The sequence below is a fragment of the Panthera leo genome, chromosome C1 (genome assembly GCF_018350215.1).
Source record: "Panthera leo isolate Ple1 chromosome C1, P.leo_Ple1_pat1.1, whole genome shotgun sequence".
Taxonomy (NCBI): Eukaryota; Metazoa; Chordata; class Mammalia; order Carnivora; family Felidae; genus Panthera; species Panthera leo.
The window spans coordinates 42,662,347-42,682,841 of NC_056686.1; the positions used below are offsets into that span (position 1 = coordinate 42,662,347).

General features: G+C 43.1%; 2 protein-coding genes across 4 annotated transcripts; both read right to left on the minus strand.

Moving 5' to 3' along the window:
• Positions 1–3,401: 3,401 nt before the first annotated feature.
• CZIB (CXXC motif containing zinc binding protein) lies at positions 3,402–9,439 on the minus strand. Of its 3 annotated transcripts, XM_042951364.1 has the most exons (8): positions 9,309–9,439; positions 9,037–9,120; positions 7,860–7,916; positions 7,411–7,492; positions 7,171–7,202; positions 5,316–5,393; positions 4,530–4,595; positions 3,402–3,664 (listed from the first exon to the last, which is right to left on the minus strand). In XM_042951364.1, exons 1-8 carry the CDS (start codon positions 9,312–9,314, stop codon positions 3,587–3,589), a joined length of 483 nt encoding a protein of 160 aa, XP_042807298.1. In that variant the 5' UTR covers positions 9,315–9,439; the 3' UTR covers positions 3,402–3,586. The 3 variants fall into 3 exon arrangements, with proteins under 3 accessions (XP_042807298.1, XP_042807299.1, XP_042807300.1); XM_042951365.1 differs by lacking the exon at positions 9,309–9,439 and having other exon boundaries at positions 7,860–7,969; positions 9,037–9,121; XM_042951366.1 differs by lacking the exons at positions 9,037–9,120; positions 9,309–9,439 and adding an exon at positions 8,845–8,958.
• Positions 9,440–11,596: 2,157 nt separating this feature from the next.
• Positions 11,597–20,488, minus strand: MAGOH (mago homolog, exon junction complex subunit). The gene is made up of 5 exons (XM_042951367.1): positions 20,310–20,488; positions 18,125–18,183; positions 17,389–17,499; positions 12,942–13,024; positions 11,597–11,831 (listed from the first exon to the last, which is right to left on the minus strand). The coding sequence occupies exons 1-5, from the start codon at positions 20,395–20,397 to the stop codon at positions 11,732–11,734; spliced, it is 441 nt and encodes a 146-aa protein (XP_042807301.1). The 5' UTR covers positions 20,398–20,488; the 3' UTR covers positions 11,597–11,731.
• Between the last annotated feature and the right edge of the window lie 7 nt (positions 20,489–20,495).

The following is a 20,495-nucleotide window of genomic DNA, read 5'->3' on the forward strand; positions in this document are numbered from 1 at the left end:
CGGCCCAGAGCACATCCTGCTATGAAATCTCTTCTAGTGATACTGGTGATCTAGAAACGTCAGATTCATCTCAGGTTTTAGCCCAGAGATTCTAATTCAGTGGGAATGACGTGGGGCCAGGAAATTTACCCTTTTCAAGTAATCCCAGTGATCCAATGCATATGTATGTTTGGCAGTGACTATTTTAATTAGTGGCTTAGTTACTTGGCTCTTGAACAAGACAGCGTGGGTCTGATTCATCTTTCTCCCTCTAGAGCTTGCTGCAGCAGAAACCCTCAGGGAAGATGGCCGAATGAAAATTCAGATGCATGGTAAGTGTCAGGAGAGTGAAGATATCCAGTGTTGTGGGTCCTGAGCTTTCTGAAGGCCAGCCAGGTAGGCAGCCTTCTCTGGAGCTCTAATGGCTAATGAGGGAAAGGGCTCAGTCCAGGGGAACTTGGCTCACACAGGAATGAGGACAGCATTGTGAGATGATCACCAGGCTGCCTAGCCAGGCAGAGATTCTGGGTGACTCTGCCCTTTCTGGGAAACAACAGAAATGACTGTTGTACACGAGGATGCAGCCTAATGTTACCCAACCTTCATCTCATTGCTATTCAGAAAAAGCCAAGTGTTTACACACACATGCCTACTTTAAAAAAATGCTACTGGATAAAGATGGTTACCTTTTAAACAGCTGTTCAGGGATCATGTAAGAGCATACTGAGGACCTTTGCAGAATGTCCAAATTAAGATGGTAGGGAACTTAGGCCTCAAATGGTCCCCACATCTGGCTGCTTTAACTTCCACTACCTGGACAGGAGACCACAGTCCTGGAGTGTGGGGCCAGGAACTAACTTTCCTGGTGGTGATGAGGGGCAGGCCTCAGACATGCTGCCACCATTTTGACTAATCTTATTGAGCAACAGAATGTCAGAGGTCAAAGTGCCCTTTTCTTTTAGATGGCGAAAATGGGGTCCTGAGAGGAAACGTACTTGCCCAGGGTTTACAGTAAGCAAGACACTGAGCCCAGGATTCTTCTTCTACCCAGCATAATGCTGTATCAAAGCACCCAAGAGAACTAACCTTGGAATAGACTTATATGCCAGTGAAATAACGTCCCAGTTTCATTTAATGGGCAAATGTAAACAATTGCCCCAGCACCACTTATTGGCAAGTTAATAATTTCCAAACTGGCAATACCATCTGTCTTAAACCATGCAGTTTTCATACATGCAGGGGTCTGTCTACTGTTCCACTGTTCTATTTGTATATCACAATATACAAATACTATATCATGGAGGCTAACTGCCATTGCTTTATAACTACATCATGGTATCTGGTAGAGGGAGTATCCCACCTGCGTCATATCATGGATTTCAGAATTTACATTCTGTTAAAGTTGAGATTACAACAAGAACTTTATAGATACATTTGTTGAGAAGGATCTTTATAATTTCAAGTTTTCCTATCCATCAATAATAGTATAGGTCTCCATTTAGGCTTTAACACCTTTCAGCAAAGTTTGGTAATTTTCTCTAATATCATGGTGGCTTAACTGCCATTGCTTTGTAACTACATCGTGGTATCTGGTAGAGGGAGTCTCCCACCTGTGTCATATCATGGATTTCAGAATTAATTTACATTCTGTTAAAAAAAAAGTTGAGATTTCCATAAGAACTTTATAGATACATTTGTTGAGAAGGATCTTTACAATTTCAAGTTTTCCTATCAATCAACAATAGCATAGGTCTCTATTTAGGCTTTAGCACCTTTCAGCAAAGTTTAATAATTTCGTCCAATAAGGTCATAAACATTTTTGATAGATTTAGTTCCTAGTTACTTTTGGAGGTATTTTTTGTTGTTACTATTATAAATGGCACTTTTTTCTTGAATTAGATTTTGCATATTGCCATCGTACTGAAATGCATTTGGTTTCTGGGTATTGATCATAATTCCAGTACCTGTTCATGCTTTTGGATTTTCTAAGTGGAAAATCACAATCTGTGAAAATGAGTTGTTTCTTCCTTTTCGAGACTTACCCTTATTTTCTTTTTGCTGTCAGATCTCAAGCACAAGGAAGAGTAGCAGTGATCAAGGGGATCCACATCTTACCATGACCTTGCATGGAATACTTCACACATTTCCTTTGCTCTAGGTTTTCTGTAGATCTCCTTTGTGAGATGAGGGTAGTTCCTTTCTACTTGTGGTCTGCTAAGAGTTTCTATGGTTTGTTGTTTCTGTTGAATCGGCGTTAAATTTTACTGAATATTTTTTCTGCATCTGTTGGCATAATCTATTTTTCCTTTAATCTGTTAGTGATCATTTGGTTTCTTCTACCTCCCTGAGAAATGAGAAAATAATCTAAAATATAAAGAAAACATTGAGATCCTTTTAGTGTTTGTTTTTATGAGCAAACACACACTGGATATTACAGAGGCCAAAACCTAGAAAGGCTGCTTACTCAGGCTTCTTCCACTTATTTGCTTTCATGCCAGGCAGTAGACTTGGACCCTGTGGGTGACACACTTCATAGACCTGCTGAGGGAGGGCCAAAGAAGCCCTGCTTTATCAGGTACAAAAAAAGAGGTCCAGGGGCCAGGAACCAGAACCTGGAGGAAACATGATGTATGTGCCATACTAGAGAATGGACAAGGTAGGAATCTCTTCACCACCCTTGGATACAGCCAGCTTTACGTGAACTCTGAGGTAGTGCCCCCCACAACTGGTCTGGAAGTAGGCAGGCTCTTCCCCTAAGGGCCTCTCAGAAATTGCAGTAATTTTTATTCCAAAGAATTCCTGGTTTCAGCAGAACACTAGAGCAATAAGGTCACACAGCAGGTTTTCCAGATGGTGGATTTACCAGTGTGAAGGCATGAGCATGTCCTCCTGACCTTACTGTGCACTGAACTCCTCTTTCTACTCTGCAGGGGGATCTTCAGACCTCCACAGGGCTGCATGACCACACAGTGACAACCCAGGACCAGCAGGAGCTGTAGGGAGCACAGAGGCTGACTTAGCAGAAAGAAGAACTTTCATACTGACTCCCCTGATGGGAGAGGATTGCCCCATCACAGCAAGTGGGCACAGACCTGATGACTGTCTGGCAGGAATTTTACAGAGCAGATTCATGCCAGGACTGAAGTGTTGACTCCAAAGTCCCTACCAGCCCTGGAACATGACGTGACACCAGCTAGAGATGCCTGGATTTACCTGAGAGCAAGGTGGTCAGTGCAGTGTTTTGGTTCAGGACGTAGGTCCTCTGGGTTGACCTGCCCCCTCCCCAAGAGCTGGAGAGCCCTGAGAAGTACAGAATGGATCCTGTGCTGTGGGAATGTGCCAGGAAGCAATCAGAGACTCCCAACATGAACTGTCATTTGTGGAGGGAGTGGCTGTTACCTGACTCTGTCTTCATGCACCAGTGTAGCACAAACAGCGGCTTTATTGGTGATGCTTGGGAAGCTGTGGCAGAGCCCAGCATGCAGGCTGTGAGGGCTCAGACAGCTTCCAGCAGACAGGGGATGAGGGGATTAGCCTCAGTGGGCTCTGCTGCTTGGGGCACATTGTCCCTTCTCAGTTCTTTGAGGCAAGTGTGCAGGAAGAGGGTTCAGCACTTCACAAACTGGTGGGTGACCTCGTAGATTCCCACAGATTCCTGAGCTTTTTCGTCATAGTCAGTCCAGTCCTGTGGGGGAAAATGGCCGTTATTAGCCTCATGAGATGGGACAGTGTGCACAGTGGTCATGAACTGGGACTTGAAACATGTATGACCCAGAACAGAGCCAGACTGCGTTTTGGGCAAGTCACTTAACTTCTCTGAGTCTCAGTTCTATTTAAAAAAAAGAAAAAGGGGGGGGGGGGGGGACAGTAGCAGATCTCCATCTTGAAAGAATCAAATGAGGTAACACATGTAAAAGTATTCAGCATAGTACTGGGTGCATATAAGAGCTCAGTAAATTTCAGTTACTGTTGTTATTAGGTGCTATGCAAACTGAAGTTTCTGTTCTTTTGAAGCCTGACCACAAGGCCTATGTAAGACAGTAATGTGGCCAGTAATACAGTTGATTCTTGTTATTCATGGTAGTTACAATCTACATAATCACTACAAACACTGAATTAGCAAACAGTGAACCACTATTCCCAGGGAAAATATAAAGTTAGGTTCTCAGAAGCATCTGATCATTTTCTTCAATCAATATATAACCTTGTTTTGGGTAGGTTTTTGTTAAAAAAAAAAAAAACAAAAAAAACCCACCTTATTTAATATATATAGTTGATTCATTAATATTGAACTCCTAGCTGACAGCACTGTTACTCCTGCCTAAACAAAGCTGATCTAACATGCATTTTCTCCATTAGGCACACCCCAGACTTCTTGCTTGTGGAACACTAGACAGCACTTTAGCACTACACTTGGGGCCATTTTAAACACCAAAATCATCAGCAAAAAAAATGTGGAGTCAGCTTTGTATTGATGGTCTTTGTTCACCAGAAGGGTAATTCCCACCAGGTACCCTCCAGCACCCTGCAAGACCCCCCAAGTCCTGTACCTTCTCCTGAAGATTAATATCACTGAAGACCGTCCCGGATTCCACGCCCTCGGCAGCAAACCCAGCCTATAGGTGACAGGACGGCAGCTGTTAGTCTGGGGAAAGGAGGCACCAGTCTGGCATGTGAGGCCTGGCCAGGGAAATGGCTCTCTTCCCACCACCCTTGGGATAGGAGGACAGAGACGCAGTGGGGGCACCTGCTCTGGAATAACTACTGCACTTCCAGGGCCTGGCAGCTGCCCCAGGAGTATAGTAGTTCCTCCAAACTAGAGCCTTGGACCAGAGGCAGGAGGTGGGGGGTAAACCTTTCCATTACCCAATTTTCTGAGATCCTAGGCATGTCACTCCCCTATCTGGACCTGAGTCGTATTGTTTATGAAATGGGGATGACAAGACTGTCTCATCTCCCTGCCTCACAGATTTGTTGTGAGGTCAAAATGCTGCACAACTAAAGTGGGATAAGCACTGGCTCTGGAGTCTGACAGACCTGGGTTCAAATAACAGTACCAGTGTTTATGAACTCTGTCACCCTGGGCAAGTTGCAAAATCTGAAATTCTTTCCTTGTCTGAAAAATAGGGTGAATAACTTCACAAGGTCACTGTGAGGATTAAACGAAGTAACACGTAAAAGTGACCAGCCATCATATGGTAGGCACTTAATAAATAACAATTATTATTCTGAGAAGGAAGTCCTAGTCCATGGTCTCTGCATGAAGCAGAGTTCTGTTGTCACTTTCTATATGTCCCCCCGCCAAAGATACAGGTTCCCTGGGAAGATACACACACCTGAGGCTGGAAATCAACTGGTTCAAGGCCCCGACACTCAAACTCTACAATTGTCTTGAACTTCTCATTGTCTTCAGCCTAGAAAGGAAGTGTGTTGAGGGGGCAGGCCCAACTGGGCCCTTAGGATGATCCCACTGCCCCTGCTCTTCCTGCCAAGTGGGCCCAACTGCCCTTGTGAGCCCAGAATGGGACTCAGGAGCAACCCATTCCCTTCCGGAAGAAGTCTGCACTGGTCACCTGCTCCCTGTGAGACCTTCTTGTACACAGATGCTGTAGAAGAAACACTGTGGGTTCTAGAGTCAGCCTGCCTGGATATGAGCTCAGACAGAGCTCTGCCTTCTGCCTCTCTTCCCATCTAAGATGGTCAGACTGGGCTGAAGAAACCACTGCAGGTTTGTTGTGAGAATCTGAACTATGTGTAAAGTGCCCAGCTATAGTCCCTGACTATGCTCAATAAATGATAAAATTCTCAAAAAATATGAACAAGAATGTTAAGCTATAAAGTCTCCAGATCTTCCAAATGGCCCAGTACACTTAACTGCAGCCTTTTGCTAACCATCTGCCATGCTGTGAGACAGGAGGCTTGGAGGGGTGCCCGGGGGGACACAGTTAAGTGTCTGACTTTTGATTTCAGCTCAGGTCATGATCTCACGGTTTGTGAGTTCAAGCCCCTCATTGGGCTCTGCACTGACAGTGCAGAGCCTGCTTGGGATTCTCTCTCCTTCTCCCTCTCTCTGCCCCTCCCCTGTTCATGTTCTCTCTTTCAAAATAAATAAACTGTAAAAAAAAAAAAGCCTTTGAAATGGAATTTTCACATGAAGGGGGCACCCTGAGAGGGGTGGGTTAGTGAGGAAACTCATGCCTACCTCACCCATGGGCTCAGAGATGCCAGGCACCACACCCACACATTCAATCACATTGTGTCATTCACTATAAAATCTATACATTAACCATGTGCCTAGCACTGATAAGACACTCTGTTGGCTCTGGTTTGTTTTTGTTTGTTAATCTGTCTCTTCCACTACATTATCAATTACTTGGAAGCAAATCCTCATGACTTCTCCCTTAAACTTCAGGAAAAAGCTGAGAATTTGGCAAAAATCAGACATGTTTCAAAAATATTAAACAAGGGAGGGGCACCTGGGTAGCTCAGCCTGTCAAGCATCTGACTTTGGCTCAGGTCATGATCTCATGGTTCATGAGTTTGAGCCCCACCTTGGGCTCTGTGCTGACAGCTTGGAGTCTTGGAGCCTGCTTCAGATTACGTGTCTTCCTCCCTCCCTCTACCCCTCCCCCACACATGGTCCCTCTCAAAAATAAACATTAAAAAAAATTTTTTTTAAATACTAAATAAGGGATAGATGAATACAAATAACTACCTTTTAAACAGAGACCCAAAGCACATACTCCCTCCCTCCCCTTTAGACTACTTTGTTAACACAGTAATGTATAACTAGTTATAACGTCAATATCAAGGATGGGATGCACCAAAGGACTGTCCCACCCATGGTTTCAGAGAAGGCTCACTAGTCCCCCAGGGTAGACAAAGTGCTCTCAATGATGGAAACTGAGTGGCCAGGTTGGGTCAGATGTACACTGAGATCCACAGCCTAGTGCTTATAAAGAAAACACTGTAATAGCCTGTTCATGAATCTCTTTCCTACCAAGCACTCAGCCAGTATATCGTGAATAGACGACTAATACCATGACAGACTGAGTGAATGAGTGAACAAGTATATGAATGAATGTCCCATGGCAAGTCACTCTGGTACAGACAGAACTCTAGAACCCAGGCCTCTTAGCTTCCAGCTTAGATTTAATCCCACCACACCTGCCACCACAGCAGGAAACTTACATTGTAAGATTTGATGGTGCTGCTCAAAATCTCTGAAACATAAGAGAAGACAAAAGTTGACGAGTCCATACCCTGGCCCTGTCCAGGTGCCCAGATGTGGCTCTGGGAAAAAGAGTCTGCTGCAATCGCTTGGGCACCTCAGGCCTGGGTCCACCCACAGTAACATGAGCTTGCCTTTGGTCTGGTACCAGGAAGATATGGGCCTGGTTGGGGGAGCTCAGGATTCACAACCTGACCTACCGATGGAGTTTTCCCTTGCACACAGCTTGCACTTCTGGACCATGGAGGCGCTGCCACGACCTCCCTTCAGTGCCACACTGTCCTGGCAAGGGTAAAAAGAACCTCTAGTCAAATATCAATTAGTTGTAAAGGTCTCAAAGAGACGCATTCCTACCACTTATTAGCTAAAGAGACCAAGATCGAGAGAGGGAGAGCCACCTGCTACAACAAGAATCCTGGGGAGGCTTTTTGAGACTGAGAAAAAGACTCTTTTCGGTTTTGAGCTCTGCCTCACATCCCAAAGAAGCCTGGTCTTCCCAGTGTTGATCACACTAGTGCCTGCCCTCCCAAACTACAGAAAGTAGGGTGCAAAGACCTGCGAGATTAGGGCCACAGGTTCTCTCCCTAAATCCCTGCCCAGAGGCATATGTGTGTTTGTGTTTGGGTATGGTGGTAGGGGGAGTAGTTACCATCAGCCGAATATATTGCCACTTCTCTGAAATCTCACCACAGTTGCCACATTTCATCTTGGGGGAGGAAAAAGAAGATCAGTAAAATAGCTGGTTCAGCTGGGCAGACACTAAAGGAAGGGTAAGAACAGTGAGAGGTGGGCATGCTCAACCTACCCTCTTGTCCACAGTCTCACCTCATCCTTACAACTGGCCCCACCAAGGATGTAATTGAATTTCTCTCCGGGCAAAGAACAGGTCAAGTGTTTTTTGTGCTGGCATGCACCTGTCCTAGAAGCACCCAGTCTAGCTGGAAATTCAAGGCTAATATAGTACAGAAATGGCTTCAACAGCCCTCACCCCCATCCCCCCATTAGGTCTGGAGCTTTCCTTGTGTTCTCACAGGCCTTGTAGGTTCCTAGTAAAAGTACTCGTCACTCTGTCGTTACTCTATTTCTCTGTCTCCTTAACTAGACTGTGTGCTTTTTGAAGCAGAAGGGCATCAATTCCTCAAATAAGCTCTGGTACTCGGGTTTCAAAGTATTTGGTAATAAAGGTGCCAACAAAGCTTCCTGAAAGAGACAGAGCTTTTGCCAGGTTCTGAAGGATGCTGGGATTTAGACAACGAGGGAAATAAAGCAGAAGTTCTGAGATCTGGCAGAGTGAAGGACCTCAAACTGCTCAGGTAAGAGGGGGGCCTCTGTAGACCCAGTCACCAGAGTACCAGATTCACCAGTATAGGGTAGAGAAGGAAGGGGGAAGCCACGCACAAAATTAAAACGCTTTCACGATAAAGCCTAATCAACAAACAAAACAGCGAAATTCTCCTCCTTACTAAATAACCCCAAGCCCTCTTCAGGTAGCCTTTCGGTGTTTACACAACATGAAATATTTCACGGAGAGAAAATTACAAAAGGAACTCCAAAAGACTACCAATTAAGAATTAACCAATACATTTTAAAAAAAGAACAAAATTCTATCCAGGAAAATAACATTTAATGGCTACATATTTCCGATCTTGCTGGACACAAAGCTCCCGTTGGACCGGCAATTCGGGACTGGAAAACTATCCTGGGGATGGGCCTGTGGCGCCCCGCCCCCTTCCGGAGTCGCTCCGGGGCCCGGAACCTCACCGCGCCTACGGGCTCCACGATGCTCCTCCCTTCTCCCGCCTAGGGCCCCTCCCATCAAGCCGTACCTTAAGGTACCACCGGAAGTCCTCGCCCAAGGGCCGGAGGTTGGTGACATTCTCCAGCGTGGCTTTGAGCTGCAGCGCAATTTTCTGTGAGGGAGGGCCACCGCAATTGCAACAACGGCGCCTGCGCAGCCCTATCTAGCCCCAGTCCCTCCCCTCCCGGTACGAGCCTCCCCGCTCCTTCTCAGTGCGGGCCCACTTCTCTCATTCCCTCCTGGCACAAGCTCCCGCCACCTTCCCGTCCCTGTCCCGGCGGCAGTCCGCCCTCGCCTTACCCCCATACTGGCCCGGCTCGGCCCGACCAGGCCCGGCACTGGCTGCGGCCGCTACTTTCCGGCCCGTCGTAAACGGTGGGCGCCGCTAGCGCACCCGGGTGCAGACCTCCGGCGTGCGTGGGGCGGAGCGGAGGGCGGGGTCTTCACGCGCCGTGGCTTCCGGGGCATGCCGGGCTTTTTCTTCGATCAGGTGGACCTGTGTAGGTGTCGTGAGTCCGCAATTAGCCTGAACTCAGACCCGCCGAATCCTTCCTCCAGCAGTCAGCAATTTGCTGATTGCCAATCTCGTGCCAGCACTATGCTAGTTTGAGGGATACCGTAGCAAACAAGATAGTCCCTACACGAAATTTCGGCCAGGGCTTTTTCCTGCTCCTCAGTTCTTTCCCGGCTCCTAACTAGTCTGGTCTCTCACCCAACAACCACTTGGTTCCTGCTTGCCTTTTGAGGCTTTTTAGATCACGTCAGTTCCCCTTGCCCACAGCCAGCTTCGCTGATTTTGGGGGATGGAGCCTTTCATCTCTAAACTGCTCTTTCCTCTTTTCCCCCGGAGACCTGCCTTCAGAAGGTTGCCCCGTGTACACATCTCTCACTGCAGTCTCCAAGAGGAGCCACTCCCTTTCAAGGGCTCTTCTTTGGGCTCCGTGTACATTTACTGAACCTTGCCTTAACTGTCCTCTTACCCAGGGCACATCTGAGACCATACAAAAGCTGTGAGTGTCCCAAGGAACAGCCCATTTGAGACCTAGAGCCTTTGGGGTTCTCATGGCCATTTAAAATTTGGAGTGACTGTGCTTGGCTACTTTACCACCAACTTGATTCATTGCCCTGGGGAACCCTTCTATAGTGGGGATATACACTGGAGTTAGGAGCCCTGATATCTCTGGTCCCAGATCTGCACCTAAGTTGCTGGCCCGTAATCTTTGAAGGAGGCACTGTGTGTGTTGGAGGAGGGTTCAGGGGGAGACACTGGCCTAGGAGTCAGAAGACTTGGGACCTGTCCCAAGCTGGCCTGTCTTAAGGGACCTGAGCTTATCCTAATCACTTCCCCTCAAATGAGATTTGTTAAGCCCAGCTCCTTTCAGCACCCACAATCTGTTCAACCAGCAAGGAAGCTTCCTTGGCTAAGGAAGCAGTGCGATTTAACATCAAGAAAACGTTCCTACAAATACACCTGCTGAACAAATTCCCACAGTATCCATATCAGTTAGGTATCAGTTGTTAATGGGTGTTGGTATTTCTGATTTTATTTATTTTTTTTAATTTTAACGTTTATTTATTTTTGAGACAGAGAGAGACAGAGCATGAACGGGGGAGGGTCAGAGAGAGAGGGAGACACAGAATCTGAAACAGGCTCCAGGCTCTGAGCAGTCAGCACAGAGCCCGACGCGGGGCTCGAACTCAGGGACAGTGAGATCATGACCTGAGCCGAAGTAGGCCGCTTAACCGACTGAGCCACCCAGGCGCCCCGGTATTTCTGATTTTAAAATGGATTATTGGAAAACTTTTCTGAGACCAGGCATTTTATCCCTTGTAATGTATTAAACCAAAATGTTTTCCTCCATACTGAAATACCTGCAGATGTATCTATAAAAGATGATTTAAAAAACCCCAACCTCAATTATATCTCAATAAAGCTGGAGGAAAAAAATACCACTTCACACCTAAAAAATTTAGCAATACTTCATTAATATAAAATATCCAGTGTTCAAATTTCCTCAATGATGTCAATTTTGTTTTTTGAATCATGACCCAAATAGGGTCAAATAGTGTACTAATTATGTGGTTTTTTTCTAATGTGTGTTTATTTTTGAGAGCGTGAGTGGGGGAGGGGCAGAGAGAGAGGGAGACAGAATCTGCAGCAGGCTCTAGGCTCTGAGCTGTCAGCACACAGCCCATCGCAGAGCTTGAACTCACAAGCCGTGAGATCATGACCTGAGCTGAAGTTGGATGCTTAACCAACTGAGCCACCCAGGTGCCCCAAATTATGTGCCTCTTAAATCATCTTTAATCTCCTTAAATCTGGTTCTCACCCCATCTCTATTTTATGTTTGCAATTTGTTTATTGAAAAAACCAGATCCTCTGCCCTGGAATTTCCTCTGGATATTGGTGATTGGATTTCTATTGTATTTGATAACTTTTTTCTCTATTCTCTTATTCCTATAAATTGTTAGTTGTATCTAGAGTTGATTAGATTTTTGGCCACACTTCACATATGATAGTAGTGTTTTAAAAAAATAACAGAAAAGTTCACATGCTCAGGTCTTTATGAAATAATAAAAAAACTGCATTTTGTTAATGTATTTATTAAAGACGTTTATAGTTTATAAAAAAAATATTGCCCTGATATACACAAAAATTTCCTGATAATGGTAATTAAAAATAGGTACTCCCAACCCCCCGTGTGTCCACACCAATATTCAATCTAGATTGGCTTAATCTTGAAGTGTAATCCAATAAGACTGAAGACCAAACACTTTAGGTCCTGGACAAGATAATAAAATACTCGTAGGCCTTCTGGATCCCTATAATGCAAGAGGAAAAATATGTTTAAAAAGCTGAAAAAACTGGCCAAAACACCCCATGCATTAAAAAACCCATATTATTTATGTACCAAGATATTCTTCATAAAGATATATACAAAATTAAAACTTTAAAAATAACCAAGTGTTATTGAAGGAAAAGGCTATGTGTTATATATTAAAATAGACTATTATGAGGTCATTTAAAATGTTAACGTTTTTAATAGGGAAATATTTATATTAAATGAAAAAAATCATGATTAAAATAGATTGTTGATCTCAAATATATTTTTTGTACTTTTTAAAATATAGTTTTTAATGCACAGAAAATAGACAAGAAATACTTCGAGATATAATGGTTGTTTAATTGGTAAGTTTATGCGTGATTTCCCCCTTATTTTTCTGTATTTTCTACAGTGAGCATGTATTACTTTCAGAATTAGGAAAACTTTTTAAAAAAGTAGTAGTACTAAGCAGGACCAAGAGGCTGAAGATTACTATGAAACAACTAGCTAAGAACAAGAGGACTGTCCAAGGGAAGACAGTTATGTGTGACATGTACTAAAAGTGAGGCATATATAATTCTAAATCCTCAAAACACAGGAGCCACAGAGGTTGCCAAATTCTAAGGGCTCTTTGTAGCATGCAAACTCATGTATTAACTCTATAATCTGCCCTACTGACAACATGATTTTTAAATTTGTATTCTAAACAGTTGCAAGTTTCACCATAGACTGTAAGATGTGCTAGTCTGAATGGCCAACACTGAGGAAGGTGTTCAGATCGATCCACTGACTGTACAGTTTATCTCAAGCTCCTTTTTGGTATATTTCATTTTCTGTTCTGGCCAGATTCCTACCTACTTTGGCTGCTCCTATGACATTACTCCATTCGTGTCACTGAGAAGCTGTATGTACCAATGACTGAATAAAACATCAAAAGCAACAGGAGCAAGCCCCTGAAAATAATGTGGAGTCTCTATGAGAACAAAGCTGACCCCTTCTGTATTGCATTTGTACAAGATCTTACCATGATGGTCCCAATTTGGTTAAGGCTTCTTATCAATCTGCTTTAAAACACACACATCTGGATATAAGGATCATGTACACTTACTTGGATTGATTGACATCGATAAGAGAACCAATTTTTGATGTTGTGAAAGAAATGTGTTCATCTCCAATGACAATTTCAAGCTCCTAGAAACATTTAAAAAAAACTAGGTCAAGCCAAGTTGGATTTTTCATCAACCCCGCAGAAGATGCATCATCTGTCAAGTCATACAAACTCGATGACAGATGGTCACATAAACAAGACCAGTTCACTCTGATCACTAAACTGTGCTGGATACTAGAAACAAAGAAATTAAATACTGGTTTCATCCTTGTATGCTCTTGGGTCTCAATTTCTAAATTTCCCAATTTCTAAATCTTTAAAAACTATCTACGGGGGAATGCTCACTGTGTGCTAGCTATTGTTCTTGGTGCTTGGGACAGATCAGCAAAACCAAACAAAGGTCTCTGCCCTTGTGGAATTTACAATCTAGTGAGCCCTACTTCTTTTTTCTTAAATTTTTCTATTTCTTTTGCTTTATAGTTTTCAATTATGAAAAGACTTCGAACAGAAAATATAGAAAACTATGAGACTGATGTTCTTAACACCCAGATGTGAAAATGTTAATAGTATGTCAAACTTGTGTCAGATTTTTTTTTTTTTAAAGAAATAAAACATTACACCTACAAAGTTTAGGTCCACCTCCCCATTCCATTCTCCTTCCTGCATCCCAGAAGTTGAGGCGTATTCTTTCCACTCATGTTTTTTGATTTGGTGGTATGTTTTTCCATTTTTACGTAAATGATCATACTATATGCATCTTTTTGCTTTTTTCATCAACACTGTTTTTGTATGTGACCTAGTTCATTAGTTTTAAATGCTTTAGAATATTCCAATCATAGCCCTATTGAAGCAGACTTAAATTCCCAATTTATTTTACTGTAACCAATGTGGCAAGAATATTCTTTCATGCATCTCCTTATATGTATGTGAAAATGTCTCTAGGAAAATTCCTAGAAGCAAGGTATAAGGTTTTTCAGTTTTGCCAGATACTATCAAATTATTTCCTAAAATGCCTGTACTGATGTTATTCCCACTACCATGTAAGATCTTTTTCTTTCTCATATCCTTTTTTTAATTACTTTATTTATTTTGAAGAGAGATCACATGCAGAGAGGGAGAGACAGAGACAGAAAGAATCCCAAGCAGGCCTGGCACTGTCAGTGCAGAGCCCAATGTAGGGCTTAATATACATTAAGGGCTGGATATAAAAACCCTTTACCAGATGTTTTGCAAACATCCTCCTTCAGTCTGTGGCCTTTCAACTTTATCATGATGTCTTAAAACAGAAGTTTTAACTTTAAAGAAGTCAAATTTATCAGTCTTTTCCCTTGAAGAATTTAAAATATTCCTGCTCTACTCAGAAATAAGAAGATTAAGTTTTCTTTTATGTTTTACAATCTTGCTTTGTTTCTATAAATGGTCTAACTTAAAAATATTCTGTAAACATACTGCAAATTGTACCGGTATAACTGTTAAACAATCCATCCTACTTCTATTAATTTGAAAGCTCACCTCTGTTGTACACTGTTCTGAGTTCCCATAATCTTCATGGGTTTGTTTCTGGGCTCTATTCGTTCCAATGGTTTACTGGCCAATTCTGAGGCAATACCACAGTACAAATGACTATACCTTTTCAAGAAATCTTTAAAATTATCTTGGTTACTCTTGTCCCTTTGATCTTCCATGAATTTTTTTTTAATGTTTATTTATTTTTGAGAGAGAGAAACAGAGTGTGAGAGGGGGAGAGGCAGAGAGGGAGACACAGAATTGGATATAGGCTCCAAGCTGTCAGCGCAGAGCCTGATGGGGGGCTCGAACCCATGAGCCATGAGATCATGACCTGAGCTGAAGTCAGACGCTCAACCAACTGAGCCAGGCACCCCTGATCTTCCATGAATTTAATGCTCTCTTAGGTCTTAGGAAAAATCCTGTTGTGATTTTGATTTGAATTGCAATGAATTTATAAATTATTATGATTTTTTGAATTTATAAATTTTAATGAAATTGATACAATATTGAATCTTTCCGTCCATAAAAATGATACATATTTTTGTCCTTCATAAAGCCCTTTCCCGTAAGTTTTATACATCTTGTTAAATTTACTAAGTTCTTTTTTTTTTTGTTTATTTGTGAGAGAAAGAGAGAGCGTGAGTGGGGGAGGGGCAGAGAGAGAGGGAGACAGAATCCAAAGCAGGCTCCAGGCTCCAAGCTGTCAGCACAGTGCCCAACGTGGGGTTCGAACCCATGAACCTTGAGATCATGACATGAGCCAAAGTCAGACGCTTAACCGACTGAGCCACCCAGATGCCCCCCAAGTTCTTTTTTAGAGAAAGCATGAGAGCATGCGAGCAGGAGGGCAGGGGCAGAGACAGAGGGGGCAGAGAGAACCCCAAGCAGGCTCTTTGCTGTCATCGTGAAGCCAGATGTGGGCTCTATCCCACAAACTGTGAGATCATGACCTAAGCTGACATCAAGAGTTAGGTGCTTAACTGAGCCAGCAAGTTTAAAAAAAGAAATTTTTAAAAAAATTTTTTTACTCCCAAGTTCTTTATAGCTTTTGCTGGGATGACAAATGGAATTTCGTCATAATTACCCTATCCGACAGGTTGTTGCTAGTGCCTAGAGTATGCCATGTCCTCTTCACAGGACTATTGTGATTGTTGAGTGAGTTAATAGAGCTGAAAATGTTACAAATGGTAAAGCAAAATGTGTACATATGATTCTACTGAGATCCTATGTACATAAATTAAAAATCAACTTTAGAAATTAACGTTAGAAAGTACTGAGGATTTTTTTTCACTCTTCCTCAAGAGCTGCCCATCATTTTGAGGTGATTTACAAATGAACTTATCTGGGTTTTTACATTAATTTAATAAATGTAATTATTACTGAGCTTTTACTACACACTAGTACTACTTTAGTCACTAGAGATACAGCAGTGAAAAAAAAATAGGCAAAATCCTTGTACTCAAGGAGCTTGTGTGGGTATATGTGTGTCTCTTGTAGTGGGGGAGGAAAAGGGATACATGACAGCAAACAAGACAATTTCAGACAGTAATAAATGCTAGGAGGAAAATAAACAGATCTTATTTTAAAAAAATGGGGAGGGACATTTTAGATTGGATGGATAGGCAAGACATCACTGAGGAAGTGATGTTTGAAGCCTGCAATAATAAAGACAGTCTTGGATAGAACATTCCAGATAGCATGTAGCAAATGTAAATGTCCTAAATTAAGAACAACCTAGTTGTGTCTTGAGGAACAGAAATTAGGTCAGTAAGGTCTGAACACAGTAAGAGATTGTGTGAATGGTCGAAGATAAGGCAGGAGTTTGGATTTTATTATTCATTTATTTACTTAATAAATGTTTATTCATTTTTGAGAGAGAGCGTAAGCAGTGGGTAGGGAGAGGGGGACACAGGATCTGAATTGGGTTCTGCACTAACAGCAGTGAGCCCGTGCAGGGTTCAAACTCACCAACTGTGAGATCACCACCTGAGCCGAAGTCAGAGCTCAACCAACTGAACCACCCAGGTACCCCTGGATTTTATTTATTTAAAAAAAAAAAAAAAAAAAAAAATTTTTTTTTTTAATGTTTATTATTTTGGGGAGAGAAAGAGAGACAGAGCATGAGCAAGGGAGGGGCAGAGAGAGGGAGACACAGAATCTTAAGCAGGCTCCAGGCCCTGAGCTGCCAGTACAGAGCCCCACACAGGGCTTGAACTCACAAACCGTGAGACCATGACCTGAACCGAAGTCGGACGCTCAACCGACTGAGCCACCCGGGTGCCCCCCGTGGATTTTATTTTAAATGGAATGAAGGTAGTGGCGAATTTAAAATTAGTGGAATACATACATTTACATTTTAAAAGATTAGTCTGGCTTCAGGATGGAAAAATGGGCTATACAGGACAAGAAACAAAGAAATCAGTTAGACGTCTGGATTAGGAAGGGAGCAGCTGAGGCAGAGAGAAATAGCTTTCCTATTAACACAGTCAAATATGACACTGGCTTTTATTTTAATTACCATAAGTCTTCAGAATAAATGTATAAGCCATGAATTTAAACACACATACTTAGTTTGCTGAAATAGCCATGTTCTATTTATCTTTGTATCTTCACACTGCTTTGTCCATAGTCGTTACTCAGTAAGTGAGGTGGGCAGTGAAAACTCTGAGAAGGGCTGTGGGGAGAGTTACATGGAGAAATCCAGGGCTGGGCTCTAGGTGGTCAGAAACACCACTTGCTATCTCTGTATCCTCCCTGTGGGATTACTGCCTCCTTAAGACAAAGTGCTGGTAATCTGCTTTGTGTTGGGTTCCGTAACACACACACACACACACACACACACACACACACACACACACACAACACAGCTTCAATGTCATATGCAGAGCACCTTATTTGTAAGATTTCTGCAATACAGGATAGTTGCTAAAACACTCACCTGCCGGCCTACTCGGTCAGGAGGAGGCCACAAAGCATCATCCTCTTTGGTAATTTCACTGTCATCAATTATTCTCTTCAGTTCCTCCATTACACTTTTATGTACATAAGCCTGAAAGCAAATTGAAAAATGGAATTTAAGTTGCAAGTGTTCTGACTCAGATAGTGATGAAAGATTAGGCTTACAATCAGTTAAACAAAATCGTGTGTAAAATACCAAGTGCCATGCCTGGCATCTAACATGTGTTCAATGATGTTAATAAGTAGCAGATTCAGAGTTTAAACCAACATTTGCAAGACTTTAAATGATTACCAGTAATTGATTCAGCACTGTGAAAGAAAATATAAACTAAAAGAAGATGTGAGAAAAACTTTAGGTGTCTATAGATATATCTACGCTTCTCTATTCTTTTTTTTTTTTTAGTTTTTTTTTTTTTTTTAACGTTTATTTATTTTGGGGACAGAGAGAGACAGAGCATGAACAGGGGAGGGGCAGAGAGAGAGGGAGACACAGAATCTGAAACAGGCTCCAGGCTCTGAGCCATCAGCCCAGAGCCCGACGCGGGGCTCGAACTCACAGACTGCGAGATCGTGACCTGGGCTGAAGTCGGACGCTTAACCGACTGAGCCACCCAGGTGCCCCTCTCTATTCTTTTTCAATACTACTCCCAGAAAGAACAAAAATAAGACAAAAGGCTAAACTGCAGTGAACGAAAGGCTCTCAGAAGGCTCATTACCTCTTTTCTGATCATGACGTCATTTTTGTAATTGCTGTTGTTGGCATATCTCAATTTCCCTGCGAGGAGTAAAAAACATTCAATGTATAATAAAAACATATGAATAAAGCATCATTAGCTCACCCAGACTATCACCTGTTGCTTAAAATGTATACCAGCTTTCCCTTCAGTGTCTAACAGATTTACTATTTATATTTTTGGGGTTCCAACAATAGCAGTCTTTTCAGTTCTTCACTTTAGGCTATTAGATAGCCTCAAAGCCAAAAGTACTGCTGACACTGAATTATAATTCTTGCAAAGGCGGCTCACGTGTGGTAAAAGAACAAAAGCAAATCCTATCTCTGCAAATTAATGTCCTCAGCTGAAAACAGGGATAATAATTGGTAATTTCCTTGCACACAGGGCCTCCTGAGGCTCAAATGAGTTGAAAGCAGCCTGAAAACTGTAAAATGCTGTTTACGTATATTGATGTGACCATGCAACATTCTGATCTACTCCCGTGATGGAAAAGTTGTGATTTTATTATTGAGCATATTTGGCATATAAGGCCCTCTGTGTATATGTGCATCCCAAAGACTAATCGGGTATATGGTGGGTATGAAGGTTTTGTTTTGTTTTTACCTATAGAATAGAAGGCACACATGTAAAAAGAGCCAAATTAATTGATGCCTCACTGCCTTGTCTCTCTTTTGGTTCAGTTCATTCTCCATACAGTAGACAAAGTGATGAAGTAACAGACCAATCTAAATAGGCTACTCTGGTACTGACAATAGTTTCTCACTGCCTTCTTGATAAAATCCAAATTCTTCAACATGGCAAACTGCTAAACTGAGCCCCTGCCTGCCTTTCAGGCTCACTCCTGCAACAGCCCTCTCTTACATAGCTGGAGTTAATCACACTACTTGGTTTCTGCTTGGAACATCCCATGCTCTTTTTGGTTTTCAGCCTCTATGATGTCAATGCTGTCCAAATGCCTTGACTCATCTGCCTAACCAACTCCTACACAGTACTCAAGACTAAACTCCTCCTTTCATCAAGTCATTGTATGCCGGAAGCTTCCTCTGACTCTCAGGCTAGGTTAGGTGCCTTCTTTCTGTTCCAGAGTCCGATCTGTTTCTACCACAGCACCCAAAACACTGTCTTGTCATTGTTTGTTTACAGCTGGGGTTTGTCTGATTCATCTTTGTGCCCCCCTTTAGTGGGAGTTTTCTTTCATTTTTGATTCCTTTTCCTTCACCACGGTGGCCCTTCTCCCAAATCCTATCAAACAGCAACGTCCTATTGGTTCTGCCTCCAATAGTATCCTAAATCCTTCTGTCCACTTTTACTAGCACCCTAGTCCCAACCAACATCCTTTTGTCTGGAACACGTAACTGTCTCCTAATAAGTACCCGTTCCCACTCCTGCCCATAAGTAGAATGCTTTTTCAGGAAAAGATCACAACTCTTCTCTCCTTAAATCTTTCCAACTGCTTCTTGCTGCACTTAGAATAAAATCCAAACTCTTTACCATGGCCTATAAAGACCTACATGGTGTGCCCCAGGCTACTTATCTGACACTGTCTCCTGCTCTTCTTTCCAGAGCTCTCTACTCTTCAGCCATACTAGCCACCTGAAACATGCCTAGCTCATTCATGCCCTGCAGCCTTAACACTTGTTACTCCCTCTGTCCAGAACTGCTCATTCTTCCTGAGCTTCACAAGGCTGGCTCCTTCCTGTCAATCAGAGTTCGGTTTAAATATTACCTTTTCAGAGAGCACGCCAGTGGCTATCCCGCTTAGAAGCAGCCCACCAGCAATTATTCCATCATTTTACGTTCTGACCACTCTGTCACTATCTGGAGTCTCTTTTAGGATATCTCTCCCAGCACCAGAATACAAGTTCCACGAGAGGAAGCTTGTCTGTCATTCACTCCTATATCCCAGAATGTGAAAGAGAGCCTGGCAAAGTAGGCACTCAATCAATGTTTGCTGAATGAAGCATTCTGGGCAAAAATGTCACCAAACAGAAGTCCCTGCATATGGAAAGAACCAGCGGAGCGGACACAGGAGTGATCCTTTCAGATCCGAGCCGCAGGCAACAGTCCCTTCCTTTTCTAGCTCCTCGCACGTTCCGGAACCCCGGCCTCCCCATTCGCCCGACCCCAGGCCCAGTCCTCGCTCCCGGGGGCCAGAGGCCTCTCTTACCGTCTGGTCGGAACTCAAACTCCAGGAACTCGTGGCCGAACTTGCCCTTGTGACCCACGTAGTAACGCAGATAAAAGTCACTCTCCATGGCTCGCAAGGAAGCAACCAAACTTTACCCGCAAACCTCACCGCCACTGTTTGCGCCCAGCACTGACGTTTACCAGGGCGCGCGGAAGTGACGTAAAG